This window comes from Astyanax mexicanus, chromosome 3, assembly GCF_023375975.1.
Source record: "Astyanax mexicanus isolate ESR-SI-001 chromosome 3, AstMex3_surface, whole genome shotgun sequence".
Taxonomy (NCBI): domain Eukaryota; kingdom Metazoa; phylum Chordata; class Actinopteri; order Characiformes; family Acestrorhamphidae; genus Astyanax; species Astyanax mexicanus.
This window is the reverse complement of record NC_064410.1, coordinates 19510846-19530983: the sequence shown is the minus strand read 5'-3', so window position 1 is coordinate 19530983 and position 20138 is coordinate 19510846. Positions and strand designations below refer to the sequence as shown.

The 20138-nt window shown below is 36.2% G+C and overlaps 1 protein-coding gene across 5 annotated transcripts in view; it reads right to left on the bottom strand.

The window, feature by feature from the left end:
• The window catches only part of ptprua (protein tyrosine phosphatase receptor type Ua), a 558925-nt gene that overhangs the window by 211019 nt on the left and 327768 nt on the right, over positions 1-20138 (bottom strand). For all 5 annotated transcript variants that reach the window (XM_049476164.1, XM_022682961.2, XM_022682962.2 and 2 more), the window contains exons 6-7: positions 13790-13967; positions 4126-4419 (exon numbers count right to left, since the gene is read on the bottom strand). In XM_049476164.1, the coding sequence (XP_049332121.1) occupies positions 4126-4419; positions 13790-13967 (472 nt within the window). The remainder of the gene's footprint in view (positions 1-4125; positions 4420-13789; positions 13968-20138) is intronic.

Below are 20138 nucleotides of genomic sequence, written 5' to 3'. Positions count from 1 at the left end.
CTTAACGCGTGTCAATGACATTACCACTACCCCAGCTAGTGAATTGGGACACAGCCAAGAAAAAAAGTGGCATTATAAAAAGATAGGAGCCCAAACTAAAGTCACGCCAAGCGCAACACAGAGACACAGGGGAGAATTGTAAACAAAAGCTGGCCGGAAAAGCATTTCATTAAATTTGCTTTTCATTATCATTCATTATAGTTCAAACAACCTCACAGGCCAGATGTTTCATGTATGCAGGCCTATTGCCGACCCCTGACCTCGACAGATGTCAACACTTAGACGTTCATTGCTATCTTGGCACTGAATAGTCAGCAGGTGCATCCCCGATGTGTGTACACCCCTGCTTTTTATGCACCTATAGATACACAGTAGCCCTGGCCTTGTAATTTGGGCAGAAAATGGAATAAAAAAATATAATAAAAAAACTATAATATTTTAATATTATAATATTAAAAAATATTTTTTTTATTTTATCACACATTTGTTAAGAAACCGGCATTCCCAACTACTTTTTGGAATGTATAGCATCCCTGAAATTTAGGAATGTCTGTACAGTACCAGTCAAAAGTTTTTCATTTCTTTTTTTTTTCTTTTTCTCTTCCTACTTTGTTAATTAATACTTAAGTCATCCAGACTATGAAGGAACGCGTAACTTCACGTGCGGTTTCTGAGGCTGGAAACTCTGATAAACTTATTCTGTGCAACAGAGGTAACTCAAGCTCTTCCTTTCCTAAGGAGGTCCTGATGAGTGCCAGTTTTATCATAACATATTTGATGGTATTTGTGACTGTAGAGTACATTCAAATTCCTTTCAAATTTCTTTAAATGTTTCGAATTGACTGACCTTTACTTGTTACAGTTTTTTTTTCTTTAATTAGTTGAGTAGTTTTTGCCCTAATATGGATTAGAACATTACTCAAATAGAGCTATTCACTGTATACCTGTAACTCTACCTCTTCACAACTTTACAACTGCTTGTTATGCACCTATAGATACACAGAAGTGCACAAACCCATAGTGCACGATTCTTGGCAGCTATGCAAACTTTTACATCAACAACAAACAGAATAAACAAGATTTAACAAGCAGATCAGTTTACTCTGCTAAGATTTGGTGGACATGTTCAGGTAGCTGCACCCCTAAAATTGCAATCTGCCAAAGTCAGAGCGCACCTGGCTCTTAAAGGGAATTGAAGGCAAGTGAAACACATATTGGTTTACATCATGTTATGCCCAAAAAACTCCCATGTTTATTAATTAAGAGAATTAGTATATGCCTTTTGTGCATCTTGAGCTGTGCAAGGTGTACTTTTCCTGTCGTTATGAAAGCAAAGACACATTGACATGCCCATATCTCGCCTACAGATCACTAAAAGAGGTCCCTTTTAACTTACAATTACATTGAAAATCACCTAGCAGTTGATTTTTCTTCTTTTGCATGCTTTGCTGGTAGAACCTCAAGCACCCTCAGTGCTCTTAGAGGTGCATGCAAGAACTTCTGTGTTTCTATACTACAAAATATGGTTCCCCAAAAACAACATTTGAATTAATGTAATAATAATAATTAATGAAGTTTAACCTGCCTTTGCAAGTATTTAAGCTCACAGCCTTCCTGCAGTTTCAGTCTAGCTGTTGAGTATGAGTTCTCCTGTAACCAAATGATACTGTGCTCTTTGTGGCCATTATGGTAATTTCCATTATTACTACTGGACAAGAGTTCAGATAGTTTAGTATAAAAAGGCCTTTAGACCTGCATGTCATGGCATAACGAAGATACTCATTGGATGTGGATCATTATCTCTAAATCAGTACTTTGACAGCGTAATAGGAAAAAAAAAACTATATATAGTTTTGGTGAATATTAATGAAATGAGATGCTCACTGAGCTGCTATGAAAACAAAATGGAAAAATAGTTTTAAAACGGAGAGATGTGATTTTGATATGACAGCGAAAATGCGGTTCCACAAGGCTGAACAATTCAAGGACAGCATGAAGGTCTGCTAGCTGGCATTGTGCTGTCAATAACAGGAGAGAAGGTATGCTTCATTTAGTGGTAATGGAACGTTATTAAAGACATTCATGACAGACAAAAGATCTGGACAAAAGAACAAAAGTTCTGCTGAAAATGTCTTTTTACATTGTCGTGTTGATATATCTTGTGTTAGATGGAAGGAGAGTGAATTGAGGGTCCAGGGATTTAGAATATTTAAAAGAAGCTTATTATATATCCCCACTGTCCAATAAAAAAAAGTATTTCAATTTTTGTTTGTTTTTTTGTTTACTACATAAAATGAACAGACAAACTGTCCCAAACAAACAGTTCCAACAGACAAACTGTGCCAAAATTTCTTGATACACAGACAAAAAGAAATGTATCTGAAAATGACCTGAAATAAACTTTTTATACTTTATACATTGACTTCCATTAAAAGTTTAGAAGGTTTTTTTTGTAATCTCTCCTGTAAAGTTGCTGTTTTGGAGATACTTATTTTTCATTGGACAGATATGATATGTGCTGCAACTGTATAACTAGACAATATTTACATTTAAAATGACTTGATCTTTAAGGAACTTTTAAAGGTTCTCATTTTGAATTTAGAATCTCTAAATGCAGCACTTTCAGTTTCTATTTCACATGAAGTTTACCATGCCGCTTATCTATGACATCATTGTGCTTTTGCTTTTCAGTGGTTTTAAAGTGTTGATAAACATAGCAACAAATCAACAGCAAAAAATATGTAGAAGATTTTGGTAGGCAGACAATATAAATGTATTTTTTTTAATGCAAGGTGAAAAATACATGCAGATAAACAAGTACTCAAAACTCAATATTAATCTAACTAGACAAAGTACCTTTCCTGAAGGAAAATGTGTAAAACGAGGGATGAGAAAACAACAAACAGATGAGTGCTGAGTGATGGGTGAAGCTTAGGGATCTACCATGAGGAAAAACATGCAGTTTGTTGTCTGTCGGGTAAATAAAACTGATGAAAATAAATGTGGTTAATGGGAAAAACAAGGGATGAAAAATTACTCAAAAACTGTGTACAAATAAATGAGAGTGAATAGGAATAGGAGAACAGGTGCAAGACAAAACGAGAGTAGAGTAGATAATTACCATATTTTTCATGCTAAAGTGCACCTGATTATAAGGCGCATTATACGACACTAGTAAGGAAAAGGGGTGTTGCCATATTTTTCTTCTAATTTAGCAGGTCTCACCACTGGATGTGTGGTGGAGGAGTAGCTAAGTTAAAGAAAGCTAAGCTAAGTAAACAAGACTGTAGTTCTTCAAAAAAATGCTTTTAAAATCAAACAAGCACTGGATGTTAATCTACACAGATTTCTCTCCTGAAAACTCTCCTGTTTATTTGCATGAGTAAAGCACTTCTGTTTATTTGCAGTAATCTTTAGATTTCCAGATTTCCACTAAGGCTGGGTGCAGCAGCACTAGCACAATGGTAAACTGGCAGGCTACAATCTGATACACTCGCCTCGAGTGGCAAAGGAGCTAGCGCTTAGCACCACTAGTGGCCAATGCAAATGCTGCTCCAGCACTGCTAGCCAGGGTTAGCAGCAGGCTATAGGCTAATAAAGCTCACCTCTGAACATCAAAAAAGCTAGTGCTTTTTGCAGAGTTAGCGGATAATGTTAATACTGCTCAAGCAGTGGTGGCCATGGTTAGCAGCAGGCTACAAGGAGATATTTCTCACTTTTGAATGATGAAAAAGCTAGCGCTTAGCACGGTTAGCGGCTAATGCTAATACTGTTCCAGTTTCGGTGTTGGAGAACTAAACTGAAACTCCTGTATAACGTAACTGTACTTCAGCGGAGTGGCTTTATTATTTATTATTATAAATAATAAAGACTCACTTATGATTTTTTTGAAAATTAAAAATTAAGGAAAATTAAAGTGCACATTACAGTACAAAAAATAAGGTATGTATTAATATGATTTTTTTTAATCCAGTTGTGATGTGTGTCATGATGCTCAATTCTAACAGAACAGAATGTGTTTTTAATCAGGGTTTAAGGGTTCATCAGCAGCAGAGTGTGTGTAAAAGTACCAAAAGAATGCATCTCTATGCTTAGAGTAAACATTTTATATCACCATTTACTCACCAGCACATTTGGTTCTGCTGACCAGGGGTGGTCCGGGGGGTCCAGTGCCTCCTTCTCCAGGCCTGGTGAGGAGGACGCTGATACGGTACTCCGTGTCCGGTTCCAAATGCCACACCTTATACGACAGAGAGTTGACTCCATGCGTTTCCGACCACGGAGAGTGACTGGCCCTGTACACGATCTCCCGCCGGATCACCGGACCGTCGCCCACTATGGAGTTGGTGTTCAGCTGGATGATCAGGTAGGTGGGGCCAGACCTCAGCAGCTGGGGCGGGGCTATCGGGGAAGGCGGGACTAGAACAGGAAAAAAAAGAGGGAAAAAAAACAGAAAAATTAAAAAGTGAGAAGAGAGAAAGTGGAAGGAGGTGAGGTTCTCTTCACGCTTTGGGATAAGACTCGCTGTTAAGAGCACTTTGCAGACATTTTCCAATTTGCTGTAATTTAGTAGCCGCAGAGAGATCAAATGTGCAGCGTGAGTTTCCGAGAGCGATCGTAATTAAGATGCAGTGGTGCCTGTACTCTGGTCAAGGGGCTAATTTCAATGTTTCAATGCTTCTCCACAAAACGAGCCGTGGGTTAGAGAGAGAGAGAGAGAGAGGGAATGTGGGGAACGTGAGGGCGTGCAAGGGAATGAATGAGGGAGGGAGAGAGATTGAGAAACTCTTTTGAAGTAATTGTAAATTTAATTCTACAGTATAATATATAATTCAATATTTATAACTGCCAAGAAGTCAGAGATTTATGCAAAGACATGCCCTATATGCTGTAATTCTCAAGTTCAGGCAGTGTAACTTAGATTACATTGAATGAATTTATTATTATTTTTATACAGCTGCTGTATATCCCCTATCACTAGTGATGCCCCAAAAGCAGGAGGGTGAAGACTAGCACATGCCTACTCCGATACACGCGAAGTCAATCAGCCACCACTTCTTTTCAAACTGCTGAGTAGCATTACAGCGACATCGGAGGAAAGCGCAGCGACCCTGTTCCGATACATCAGCTCACAGATGCCTCGTGCTGATTGACATCACCCTTTGGAGTTATGTGGGTAGAGAGCGCCATCTACCCAGCCAGAGAGAGCAAGGCCAATTGTGCTTTCTCTGGGCACCGGCAGCTGACGGGAAGCTGCATGACTGGGATTTAAACCAGTGATCTCCTAATCACAGTAGAAGCACTTTAGACTGCTGGAGCACTTGTTTGGACACCCCAAACTTGGTCAAAATATCTCCTACTCTATACTGAAAAAAATAAATAATTTGGACCAACCTAATAGAAATGCTCAAAGTTGTTACACCAAAATGTAATACTTTATTTTTTTTTTCAATTTATTTTTATGATTTAGTTAGAATCTAACATTTTAATTAAAAATAATAAACAAATAGACCAAATGACCAAAAATTACTTTCAAACTAAATAAAAACATGCTTTAAAACAATATTTATATATAACTTATTAAAAAAAAAATCAGACATCCTTACAGCCAAGCTGAGATGTTAACAATAAAGTAAAAAAAAAAAAATCCTCTATCCAATTTATCAAACATTCTTAATTCTATTGCTCCACGTTTGCTTTATCTCCCCTCAAACATAAAAGTATATACTTGTATTTTCATTGACACCACTAATATAAACAAATTTTTTTTTTTTTTTTTACATTCATTCTTTTATTTACATTTATATATCTACTAAAAAAAAACTTGTGTTTTAAGTAGAACAAGTGTGATTAATCGCAGTTAATCACAAAATATTTTGTGATTAATCAGTTTAATATTTTTAGAATCAATTGACACCACTAATAAAAACCTTTAAACACTTAATTAGTACACAGGATTTGTTTCATCAATGAATTTAAAAGATTTGCTGCTGCTGCATTTTGTGGTGAGGATACAACACAACTTAAACAGGCCATCAACTAAAGTAACCCTTTACTAAAAATGCATTTTTATTTATTTCAACTTTATGCCTGCTTATGCCCAGATAGATAGTTTTACATATCATTTTCTCAGATTTCTCCACAGTAATGCATATTTTTACGCACATTAATGCTGAAATGGTATTGATCTACTGGCTATAAATAGTCATGGCATATGATTTACATTATTTTAACGCTCATTAAGACACTCAGTGACCTCTCATGCCCTGTGGATGGGGGGGTGGGGGGATACTGCTATTCTGGATCAGACCACTCCCTTCAGGACAGCACTGTTTCAGTACTGGATAACGGTTAACAGTGAAAGTACATGACATTACGATGTCTGCAGAGTTCTTCAATTAGCAGGTCATTAATACACAATGTAAATTACAGGACAAATCTACTGAGCTTGTAGCAGCAGCTACGTGCACTGGACTGAAATACCCCACAGGGCTGGAGAGTGCAGAGTGTGTGTGTGGGCGGAGCCAGCAGAGAAGAGCAGAGTGCTGGAACTGGGTCAGAACTCTCTGTGTGAGGTCCACAGAAGAGAAGACTCTAGACTTTGCTGAATAAGAACATTAAGAATCTTAAGACTTTAAGAAAAGCTCGACAAGACACGTTTCCTGCTGGAACATGCAGTGACGTGGTTACAGGATTATTACAGGACTAAAGTAAACTGGGGAACACTTCACTGAAGAGCACTGTTAATAAAGCTACCTGCCATCTACATAAACTGAAAAAAACATTAATAATGGATTCTTGGTGCTATTCGGTTAAACCAAACATTCTCTGCACTGTGAGTCACTTTAACTTTAAAAGTGAACAAGAAAAAATGTTTATTAAATGGAAAAAAACATGCTGTATATGTGAAGAAGGCTCGGAACACAGCTTCCATTAACATTGCGAGTCCGTAACTCTACTGATTATGAGTATACTTTAAGTTGCTGCTGCCTGGAGATGTAGCTAATGCTACAGATTGTAAACTGATTGTTTTTAATTGTTTTTAACTTATAACTTCTGCACTTGTAATGTTCTTAATGCCTTGTCTTAAATGTCAGGGCTCTCCAGATTGTACCAATGAGGTGCGGAGCTACTTTAAGTCTGGACAACGGTGTACAAAGTGATTTATCTGCAGCGGCAAAAAATATGCCCCATATTCACACATTCTAAAGCCTGATTGGAGAAATTGAATAAAATTGCTGGATCTCAGAGAGCTGCGGGAGAGCGGAGGTGTGCTATTCAACAAAGGTTAGTTCTCTTTACCATGTTTTACTACACCCAAAGTCAATTTCACACCAGAGTTCTTCTTTAATAGTGACCAAGAATACACTGTTTTCATCAAAATGAAGTCAGAGCTATTTTCCTATTTTAGCTAGTGCTAGAAGTTGGTATTTGTAAAATGTGGGAAAATACAAGGTACTGAAAGGTGAAATACTGACAGCAGAAACACTGCAACCTTTCATGTACCTTTCAACATGAAATCATGTCTTACAACAAAGAATGAGGCAACTTAGCCAATAGTCAATCACTTAGCCAATAGGCAAAACATGACCGCATACTAGGGGTGGGCGATATGGCCCTAAAATAATATCACAATATTTCATGGTATTTTCGCGATAATGATACTCTTGGCGATATGACAAAATACTGAATAAAAAAAATAATTTCAAGAATACACTACTGCACCAAAATGAATATAACATTTTCTTATTACATACGATATACGATATGGCACACCCTTAACTGAGATTAAAAATACAAGAATTTTATCAGATTTGTAACAGAAGTCAATGATCCAGAATGTTATGATACGAATAATATTGCGCTCTACATATCTCCATATGTCCTGGATATAATCTGTCTCTAGTAGATATATAATGGGAAATGAGAACAGTGTGAATTTTTCTTTTGCTAAAAAAAACAGCAAAAAAGCAGAACCCTGATGTGATAATTAGGGGTGGGTGATATGATACAATATTCCATGGTATAATATCGTTCACGATATTGAAATATTTTGGCGATATTATCGCGTACGATACGATATGGCACACCACTACCGAATACTGTAAAGAAAGTAGCCCTGGACGGCAAGGGGACTGATGGTTGAGGGTGTGGGGACATGCCCACTATGCATATCAAGGGGCCAATAGGAAAGACAAGTTCAACTTAGGTAATGTTTACTCAAAATATGGAGTAGATTCTATATTTTACTTTCTATAATCTATAGTTAATTAATTAATCACATCATTTAAGAAGCACATACATGTGATTTATATGCCTTTTTGCCTGGTGTAACATTTACAGCAGTGATACTTCTTGAATACTCAGATAAATGCAGAAATTAAATTATAATCCCTGCAATTATTGATTGCAGTTCAATGTACTGAATAATCATTTCAGTGTAGAGTTTCAAAAAGGTGTCTAAAAGAGCAGCCTATGAGTATAAAAAAGCTTTAAACCGCTCACAATCAGTTGACAGGCTGATAAATATCTGAGAGTTATCAGTATTAAAGTGCTCTTAATCCCATTTATACATATTTATCTGTTTTTAAACAGAAATTAAACACTGATTGGGCTGTATTTTTGGTATAAATATGCTAGAAATAAAACTTCAGCAGCACAGATGAGGTGCAGGAAAGTTATCCTCTTCTGAAGAACAGCTCATAATGGGCCGCAAGCGATCGGTAATTACTTTTCCCTTGTTGGATAATTTCTACAATGCTTCTTTCTGCTCTGACAGAGAGTTGAGTCACAAACTCTTTTAATCATATCGGAATTCTAAGTGGCACTTGAAAGGAGCAGATTCTTAACACCGGCCATAACAAGCCGGAATAAGGTCTCATTTGCATGGCTGATTGCATGTGTAATTTGGTTATTTTTTTTTTGCTGAAAATGTGCCTGGGATGAAGTAATACAGGCCTAATCAGCTCACTGGCTTGATCTTCTGCTACAGGCTGCGGGGCCAAAAGTATGTCAGAGCATTTGCATTAAAGGGATACGCCAGCATTTCTCAACTCAGTGTCTGCCTGTAGCAAAATGTATATAAACAGTACCAGTAAAAAATTAGACACAAAAAAATCGTAAATTCAGTGGCCTTTTATTTTTTGAAACTATGAAGAAAAAAAATAAGAGACAGCCTAAAAATGATGAGTTTCTTTGATTTTATCAAATTGAAAACCTCTGGAATATAATCAAGAGGAAGATGAATAAACACAAGCCATCAAACCAAGCTGAACTGCTTGAATTTTCGCACCTAGAGCGGCATAAAGTTATCCAAAAGCAGTGTGTAAGACTGGTAGAGGAGAACATGATGCCACGATGCATGAAAAAAAAACTGTGATTAAAAACCAGGGTTATTCCACCAAATATTGATTTTTCTGAACTCTTAAAACTTTATGAATATGAACTTGTTTTCTTTGCATTATTTGAGGTCTGAAAGCTCTGTATCTGTTTTTATTATTTCAGTCATTTCTCATTTTCTGCAAATAAATGCTCTAAATGACAATATTTTTATTTGGGATTTGGGAGAAATGTTGTCTGTAGTTTATAGAATAAAATAACAATGTTCATTTTACTCAAACATAAACCTATAAATAGCAAAATCCAAAAAACTGATTCAGTAACTGGAGTGGTCTCTTATTTTTTTTCCAGAGCTGTATGGTACGGGTCTTACCTATTTAAAAAAGCTAATGGACAGACACTAAAAATGTGTTCAAAAGTGCTGAAACCACATTATTAGCCCATTATTTTCTACCATGATACAATTTATTTTCCATGATAATTTATCACATGTGTCACATCTTTTGCCTGTTTTCTGTCTTTTCTCATGTCTGTTATTCTCACGTGTCCCGGCTTCTCTGTGTTTCTTCCCTGGTGTTTTTCCACTCACCTGTGTCCATGTGTAGCTCCGCCCCTCGTTAGTCAGTCCCCAGGTGTTACCTGTTCTCTTTCCCGCCTTGTGTGTGTATTTAAGCGTCTCTGTCAGTAGTGTTTTTGTCGGTTCTTGTGCGTTTTCACGTCTGTCACGGCTGTGTTAATCCCGTCTGTTAGTTGGTCTCCATGTGTCTGAGTTTCTGTTTGGTTTATGTTTTGTTTTCTGTTTTTCAATAAATATTACTTGCATTAGCGTCCGCTCTCCTTGTCCCGTCCTTCAACACAGCGTTACAACATGAGAGAGAGTCAGTTTTTTGTACAGTATTTGAGGGATATTTGTGTTTTACACTAAATCATTTGCTATGTAGTTTCACATTAGATTAGAACAGGGAAGTGGGAGTAAACAAGTAAAAGTGAGCCAATAGAAAAAGACCATACTGCTTCTTGGTTTTTGGATATTGTTAAGTATATTGGTTGCATTTGACATTACTCTTGGAATACTGGATATCATTAATGCAAAACACTGTAAAATGTAACATCACTACTTTCACAAATAGTATTAGTGAACTTTACATATTAAATAATATTCTAATAATTATTTATATCATGTAATATTAGAAAAGTTGTAATTTTGTTTGAAAGACTTCTAGAACTAAATACACTTAAATAAACTGCACTCAACCCATTTCAAGTTCTTCACTGAGCATGTGCAGAGGAAACGCCTTGGAAGAAATTATTCAAATTCCTCTGCAAATTCAGGAACTTCTGAGTGTTTTGGTAAATTCTTCAACTTAAATGTTAATTCACACTCTGTAACTCAGGAAGCTCACTGAGGAAGTATTTTAGTTACAGTATCTTAGTAGATTTTACCTAAATATTATAGCACCATATCAACCCATGTATTTTTCCTATTGGTTCCTCGTATCATTTATTTGCATAGTAATACCATCAGTGCGTAGTCTTGCCCACCAAGGCTTCATTACTTTGGCTCTTCAATAGAATTGTAGCTAATGATTGACTGCTTGACCACAGTGTTGTAGGATATATAAGCCAGTTTTTTATCTATTAGCTAAGCTTAAAAACGGATTTGTGAGTTTTGACTACATTAAAGAAAGTCTAAGTTGGGTTGCTTTTTACATTAAATATAAATAAATAGATAAATAGAATAAATAAAAGAAAGGCCAGGCATGCAGTGTGCAGGACTGTACAAGAAACACAAGATAACTTTTAACCTTCCCTGAATAAACAAAAGTTTTGTTTTATTATTATTTTTTTTTACATTAAGGCATTAATACAAAAAATACTGAGAATCCTATTAATAGTGTGTGTTATTTATTTTTACTTTTATTTTTTGCATTAACTCTATATTTCAGTGAAGGTAACCCTTTTTGAGAAGACTAAACAGTACTGATGGTGAGTTTGCGGTTTGGGACACTCCCATTATGCAAATAAATATATATTATTGGCAATATTAACTCTGGTAATCTGGTAAGTTTCTAACACGTACATACAAAAAATACAATTTGGAGTGACAATGCTATTTAAAATCAACTAAGTCAACTACTTAAAGTCAACTGAGTAAAGCAATTTTTAGTATAGCATGTCTGTACAATATATATATATATATATATATATATACAAAATCTTAACATAAATGAATGTCAAGTCAAGTATATAAGTATTTAAGTAGTATTTAAAATCAACTGAGTAAAGCCATTTTTACTTTAGCATGCCTGTAAAATCTAAAAATAAAAAATCTAAACATAATTGAATGGGAGTAACTACTTGATTTATGCACAAACAAATGAACAGATACTTATTTTAGTTAAAAGATCAGACATATTGGTCACATAGGCCATATGTCATGCTACACACTGGCTTACGACAAGCTGGCAGGAGCCTCCAGGGGTCATTTGGCTCTTCTGGATCTGGATTTGAGTGCTACAGAGCCATTAAGCACCTCCATATTAGAGAATTAAAATTTGTCACAGCATACTTGTTATAGCTTGTTGTACAGAAGTTTCAGTAACATGGCTTTAACCAGTGATCATTAAATTCATATTTCCACCAAGAGTAGACTATCTGTACGTAAAACTACACAACGTGGTATTTCTTGCTGCTGTAATCACAGTGGTAGGTGTAGGAGAAGTGCAGAAAAGAGTCATTATTTAAAAGGTAACGGCTGGTAGATGTGGGGAAGTGAATGTTCATGTGGTCAGGCTTTATAATCCTAGCGTCTGATCATGGTGAAAGTAGCATGGGTTTATGGAGCACTACTGTTTCTCTACTGTTCGCTGCTGATACAGGGAGGGCTGCCCGTTGAGCCATGATGTCTGAGCAAGAAGAAACCTGCATATTTCCCACAGATTCATTTGTGGCTTCTCGTTTTAACAGCATGTCATCTTGTTAACGTTTCCAACACATCTTGTTCTTCAGAAGAGTGGGTGGTCTGAATGCTTAGATTTACAAAAAAAAAATGGAAAAATGTAGATAGGTAACATGATAAGATAAGAAGAAAACATCTGTATTGTTACTGTAGAAACAAACTGGATTGTATGTAATGAGATAATCTATAATGTCTGTATCAGTAGAGTACAACTGATTAACTCCTAATTAGCTGGTGAAATTATTTTATTGTGTTTTCTCATAGCATTTAATAAGATACATCTGATTCGATCATTCATGTTTCACAGAAATGGGTCAGTATCAATTTCCTATTTAAGAATGTTTATAGATCATCACAATTGGTCTGGTCAGCAGCATCAGATTATATGTGCAGGATATTTGCTAACCCACAATATAAATGAATTTAGGATCAAATATTTAAAGAAACACTGACAGAGGACATGTTTTGACATTGTCCAGAATCATATACACCCGCCACCATGTTTAACAGCAGAAAAAAATAGTATATATATATATAGTTTCCTATAATTATCACAACATTAGAGAGAGGGAACATAGAGTTACCTAGATTTTTATACTTTTTTGTCCTTTCTTATCAGGAAAAGTAAGAACAGTGTTAAGAAAACTAAACACTAAATTTCACTGCTGTGTCAAAATATGAGCATGAGTATGAGTTTTTGACCAAATTAGTACTTAAAGAAAAAAACTAATCATATTTATTTTTAAATATACTGTTTGTTCACAGTACTTTTTATTAACATAACATTTTTTTATTTAAACATAGTATATTTTTTGTCACTGTTAACTATAAAAATGTGATGTTTTTAATAATAGTTTGGCAAATAAAATGTATTTGTTAAAAATTATGTTTAATTTTCCTTTTTCCTTTAATTGCATTCAGTATACTTTACATTTACTTGATGCAGCGTAAAATTGGCAGTTTGGTCAACTTTGATACTGCTTAATAATTAACCCAATTAAACAAATGTAGCCGACACTATGCAAAATATGTAGTTGGACCAACTTAGGTGTATTTGGTTCACAGATAATATTTCAACATATATAATATTAATATTTTAATAATAATATTATAATATTTCAACAGCTAAAGACTGGACCAAAACTTTTAGGGTTGTCAGCAGAACTTAGAATAGGCATCTTACTGAACTTAAATTAGACTAGCTAAAATAAAAATAGGTGCAACGGGTCAGTAGAAATGTTTATCTTGGTGAGAGTTAGTATTTTTCCAGTGTAACCATGAAGAAATTTGTCTTTTTTTCCAAATACCATCAAACCATTTAAAATGGCAAATGTGAAAAATAAATAAATAAATAAATAAATAAATAAATAAATCAATAAATCAGCGTTCCTTGTTTATTAAACAAAACACAGTTTATATTCAGTTCTGTATTTATTGGGTTTGGCCTGTAGTGAATGTATGTGTGCCTCTACATGAAATATGAATTATTACCTCTGACTATAAGCTCAGCGAAGTTGGACACGGCTGCTCCGTAAGAAGATTGTGTGATGCAGCGGTACAGGTCCTGCTCTCCGCGCTGAGCCCCGCCCACCTGGAACCACGCGACCACTCGGCGCTCGCCAACTTGCGAGGTGAGTGAATATGGAGCCATGAGAACACCATTCCGCCTCTGAGAAAAAGAGAGAAAGAGAGAAAGAGTAAATAAATCAATCAAAGAATCTGCTCATTAACAAACAAAAAAAATCTAAATCGTCCATATCCAAATTTAGAAAGAAAAAAAAAAAACATACTTTTCATCCACAGACTGCTGTCATCTCAAGAGTAGTGGCGTCAAATTCGAATCTCGTTAATCGAGTCGATTAACTTGAACCACAATGAAAAAAGCCAAGTGACAGGTTTGAAACCTTTTTTTGCTTTTCTTGCTCTTTGCCACTAAGAAAGTAAAAACTGGGGCAGAGAGAAAAAATATCACACATAAGTTGCCTTGCATTATTATTGTTCATAATTTGCTAAACCATTAGCATTACCTTTTGTAAAATTTGAACAATCTGGAAAAAGACATCTAGGTCTGCTGTTTGGGACCGTTTTGAACTTGAAGACAAACTTAAAGGTAAAGGGCCTGATTGCTCATGATGATTCGAACGTTTGACAAGGTTGAATCTTTTTTTTCCGAATCAATTGGTTCTTTTAATTCTTTTAATCTCCCAAAAAAATCACTTTTCGCCACAACTACTCAAAAGCTTGCATGTAACACACTATGTATGCCATATATCCTGTTGCATTACTAGAACTCTTGCTGATTGAAAATGTGAGGGATGCTCTTCTTGAACTCATCGGTTAATTAGCAGAGAAGGTAGGTGTGTTTGAGTTGGACAGCTACTAAACTTTGATGGAGACAAGCTTCCCAGGATTCCTCCAGGAGCTGTGCATCCATGAATTACAGTGTAGAGAGAAATTGAAAAAGTGCACACATTAAAGGTGGATTGAATTTCGCCTGTAGAAGAAAAGGAAGACCGGCACACACTTACGATGCCTCAGAATTCTTACGTAAACGCTAATAGCTTTCATATTAATAAGACATGAAGCATCATCAGAGATGAGAGAGGCGGCACGAGGCAGGGAAAGCATGTGGGAGCGCGCGCGCGAGAGAGAGAGAGAGAAAGAGAGAGAGCCTGAGCGCGAGAGAAGAGAAAAGGTGACAGGAAACAAACGCAGCGTAACAGAATAAAGCCAGATAGACAGGAAGGCTTGGAGCGGCTGAGGAGGAATTCAGAAATGTCAGAGCACACGCGTGTTATTTCTTCACACTTCCTGCCCTTCCGCTCGCTCTCACTGTATCCATCTTTCACGCCTTTCCTCTATCAATACCAGATGCATACGCGGCGCGCGCAGCCTCCAGGTGTTTCCACAAAGCCGCATCCAGGGCGGAAAGCTCCGCCGCTCGCCTTCTCCGCGGGTGGAGCCGCCGAGCTCCGAGTGAAGGAAGGAGACATAAGAAGTTTTGCGCGCCCGCGTGTTTATGTAAGCCGTCTCTCTCTGGGCTGAGCGAGTTTGACACCTGGGCGAGCTGAAAAGGATGAAACGGCAAAGCCGGAGAGACATGGTGCTCCCATCTGCAGAATGACAAGCTGGGGGGATTGCTGCACGAAAAAAAAAAATAAAAAAAAACTTTCTCTGTAAGGAGTACATGAAAACTTTAGGAAGAATCCCGAGCTGCTCCTAGAGACTGCTCCATGTTAGCTTTTGTGGACAAAGGAGGGCTGCATGATATATCTCTTCCATCTGTACTGAGATATCGACTTTTAGATACCAATTCTGCCGATATCGATATGCCAATACTGAACATCACTGGAATTTAAAAAGCCACTAAACCTTTAACCCTACTTTTCCCATTAATAAGTGAAATGTTTTCAGTCCTGCTTAAAATTTTTATAAACATTTCCTAACTTTGTTTTGCACTTTTATTTTACTTTGGTATGCAGACACATCACCACAATACACAGATCAGTCAATCAAAAAATACTACCCCCCACCTCCCTCTTATGACGTCCAACTATCTGCGTCTCATCACTATCAGAGGCACATTGCTGCTGCAGCTCAGCCAATCAGATCTCCCTCCTGCCCCGCCTCTAAACCCATACATCACCCATACATTTGTTTTGCCTTTTTCAAATTTGAGCTAAGGGTGAAGTCAGCTAAACTTAGGGGGTTTAATGGCCCTTTAAAAAGTACTTTCTCAAATAACATTTGTGAACTTTTTCATTTCACTTTTTTCATAATAACCTCATACTTTAAATTATGTGAAAAGATTTTGTGTTGTTGAGAATTACCAAAGGTGTGGGATATGGGCCGCGCCTCAATTACCTGAGCTCCTCCCCTTAGTCCTATATGTACCAACCAGTCGCACCTCACCTTTTTGAGTAGCGACCTCATAGCCACCTCCACCCCAACACCACCCTAATTTTCATCACTCACCTTAGCTGTGTGGGGGGACAGAACTGAACTTTGAGTTTACACCCCGCCTACATTCCACTTCACAAGTCTTGTAGCACTTTATTAATCCACGCATCTTCCCTATTAAGTCGTGGCATCATTTATTTGCATAAATGGCGTGTCTCCCACCACTACCTCACCATCAGTGTGTAGTCTTTCCCACTCTTGGGTAATTGGATATACTTAGTAATTGACTTTCTGGTTGCTGTGCTGTAGGCTGTAAGAGCAAGTTACCAGATGCTTTGTTGTAAAGTTTGACTTCGGCTGAAGGAATCCTGAGCTGAATTAGTTTTCCTATATAAAGAAAAGCTTAACGTGTAAAGGATGTGGAGCAATTTCATCATCTTTTACAAAACAAAAGCACAAGCTAACCTTACAAAATAGTTATTCATGTTATTGCGCTAATAAAAATATACTGGCAAACGACTTATTCTTTTTTTGAGTGTGTATTAAGTAACTACACAAGCAAAGGTAGCCCTTATCTACAAGACTGCACACTGATGGTGAGTTAGTGGTGAGAGGACACACCCAAAATGTAAATAAATGATGCCAGGAATCAATAGTTATGCAGATAGATGGATAGATATATGGATAGATAGATAGATAGATAGATAGATAGATAGATAGATAGATAGATAGATAGATAGATAGATAGATAGATAGATAGATAGATAGATAGATAGATAGATAGATAGATAGATATTTGGAAATATCAGTTTTCAACACTTATAAATTACCATTATTAAGTTATTATGCTATTTTAAGTCAATACAAGACTTAAAAAATAAAAGTGCATTTTAAATAAATTCACAGGTCTGATAGTCCAAGTTTTGCCACTGAATACAAATCAAATCACAGCTCAGTTTGATCCAGACCAAGACTTATTTTCTTCTTAATTGAATTTTCTTCTTACCCAAATTATTAATAAGTTATTTTGTCCAGAAGCAATTTTTTTTTTATTTTAATAATCTAAATGTATGTTTTAGACATTCAAAAGAGGTATGTTTATAGGCTTATAGTCTACAAGTTTGCTTGTAAGTACATAATGATAACTGTAATATAAATAGCACATATAATACATACAGCGTTTTATACATACTGTGTACTCCTGCTCTGCAGCCACAATCCCAACACAATTTTGAGCAATTAATATAATTTTCTTTTTAAACTCACTTTTTTTTCCCAGTGCTAGAATGATAAGTAGCTATAGTTGAGAATCCTGGTATACTTTATCCTGGTAAATCTTTCATTCCTTTGTTTCTTTCACTTCATTTCCACATTAAACTTGCAAAATTGAGTTTGATTACAGATGTTTCCTTCATCCATCCAGAATAGAAAGCAGCAATGCCTGCAGGCCTGCCATTAATTAGCCTGCATAAATAAAACAGCGTCAGTCTGCAATGCACACTTCTACCCTCTTCTCCTCCGTCGGTTTATCACAGCACGACACTTTACTTGCAGTTTTTCTTTCCTTTAGTTGTAGTTTTGATTTAATTAGAAGCCAACAGATCTCCGACAAACTCAAGACAGACGAACCTGCTGAAGAAACGTAAGCAATTCTAAGAAAAGAGTAGAAAGAAAGAAAAATAAAGCTAGCAGAAAACATTGGGGCAACTGAATGAGGACGCTACATGAGCCCTTATTATTTTGTTCTGTTTGAAGAACGGCGAGAGCAGGGATTGCGAAAGGGCCCAGCCGGGTCTCTCTCGGAAGCTTTGAGGATCAAAGTAAGCACTAGCAATTAGTCTGCCACACACAACCTCTTTAGCATCAAACGGCGGAGAAACATAGTCGTAATGGGCCACAATGCACTCCTGATGCTGCTGTATGTCGGAGTAAAGGGCATAATGACCCAAACAAAGTTACACAGGGAACAGTTTCACTACCTCAACAACCAAACACTCACACTCACACACACACTCACATATTTATATTCATGCATCGTCTGATAAACTGTGAAATGAGGTGACTTAGTTAGCTAACGATAGCTGATTTATATAGAGAACATGAGGCCTAGCAAGCTGTTGATTCTATAGCCGAATAAAGACGAAAAAAAATACATATCCCAAACCTAGCGCTAGCTACCTGACACCAAGGTGAGAATTAGTGCAACATATAGTGTGTATATATATATGGGCCATTCCACCAAATGGGTGCCATTTGCTTGTTGTAACTCTTCCAAATTAAACTTTATTTTTTTTTCCAATCTTCTTTTTTTTTTTTATCTCTGAATCTAATAACACATATATACCACTATTATTAAAAGCATGTACAGGTCAAACTCAGGCAGCTTTACCTTTTTTTTTTTTTTTCACAGTTTTTAAGCCAAAGACGGTCCCAATGGTTGGTTGTTCCACTAATTCCTAATTAAAAGTGTTTATTAAAAAAAAAATGCTTGCCTGCATGTTTAAATAATTGATATTTATGAAAAAAAAAATAATAATAAAAATAAACACTCCGGTTACTGGAACTCACTCCTGTTACTGGAACTCACTCCTGTTACCTGCACTCACTCCTGTTACTTTTTATGTGAACGGAATGAAAGTAACAAAAATGAGAGTTTTTAGCACAGAATAAACAAAAACATTCTAGTCATTTTGCTAAAATTTTTATTTTAAAAATAAACAAATAAGATCTAAGAATTACTTTAGATAACAGGAGAGATCGTTGAGATTGACCTTCTCAGCTCATAGTTACAAAAAAAGATCAAATATACTGTAAAACAGACGAGGGAACGTAATTTTGGTCTTTCCATGATCCTCAGAAGAACCAGCTGATGTCACTTCCTGTTGTAGATGTGACTTCCAGATGTGGAATGTTCCAGATGTTTCAGACGGGGTTATGTTTTACGGTAACAGGCTCGAGAGAAAGCCCAGGGATTTATGGGTTTACATCTCTGAAGGATTTTAATAATTATATTTCATCGTAAATTTAATAGGTAGAGAATGGGGACAGGTAGCAAATGCAATTTTTCTCAATGTTTTAAATATTTTTTATTAATGTTTTACTTTTGCAATTAGGTCAATGTACAAGAAGCTATGCTTCATAATAAAATGTATTTTAAAGTTATTTTGTGTGCACATTTATACATGTTTTTACCTGGAGACAGAAATGGCCCTGATTCGGTGGAACATGCCATATAGCATGTACTTTTTATTTGTGAAACTATGGTCAGAGATATACAGTACTTGCTGTAAACTATGCGTTTACATATGCTCACAACGGCTCAACCATACACACAATGGCACCATCCTAAAAAGTCCTCGCTCCTGGGATCCCTAGAGCCTGAGAAAGCAGTGCAGTATTGAGAGTTTTGAGCCACCACTAAACAACATGCTGTACACATGCATTCCTGGACAAACTAACAGACTTTACACAAGACCTACCAAGAGTAGAGCTAGGTTTTTGTCATTAATTTGATTTACTGGGGTGAATTAGCACAGTTTTGGTATAAATAAAGACATAAAAAGTGGTTTAATCAGCATAAGTATTTTAAATATTTGTGGTTAATAATGAAGTATGGCAAAATTTTTGCTAACCATACACTGAAAAGAGTTTCATTGTAAATAATCATTAACATACATACTGCCACCAGAAACACTGTGAAGTTACTTAATTGCTGATCTCAGTCAGAATACAGTCTTTTATTTGCACTAAAGAAAATAGCAACTTGCTCTTAAAACCTACAACACTACAGTCATCCAACTAACCATTATATAACATATAACTGCATACCCAAATGAAAGTAGCCCTAGTAGGCAAGCTACTAGTCTGCACTCCATCCCATTACACTTCATTTTTCAAAACAGATTTTATTTAATTTTATTGATTTGTTTTTTTTGTGGCC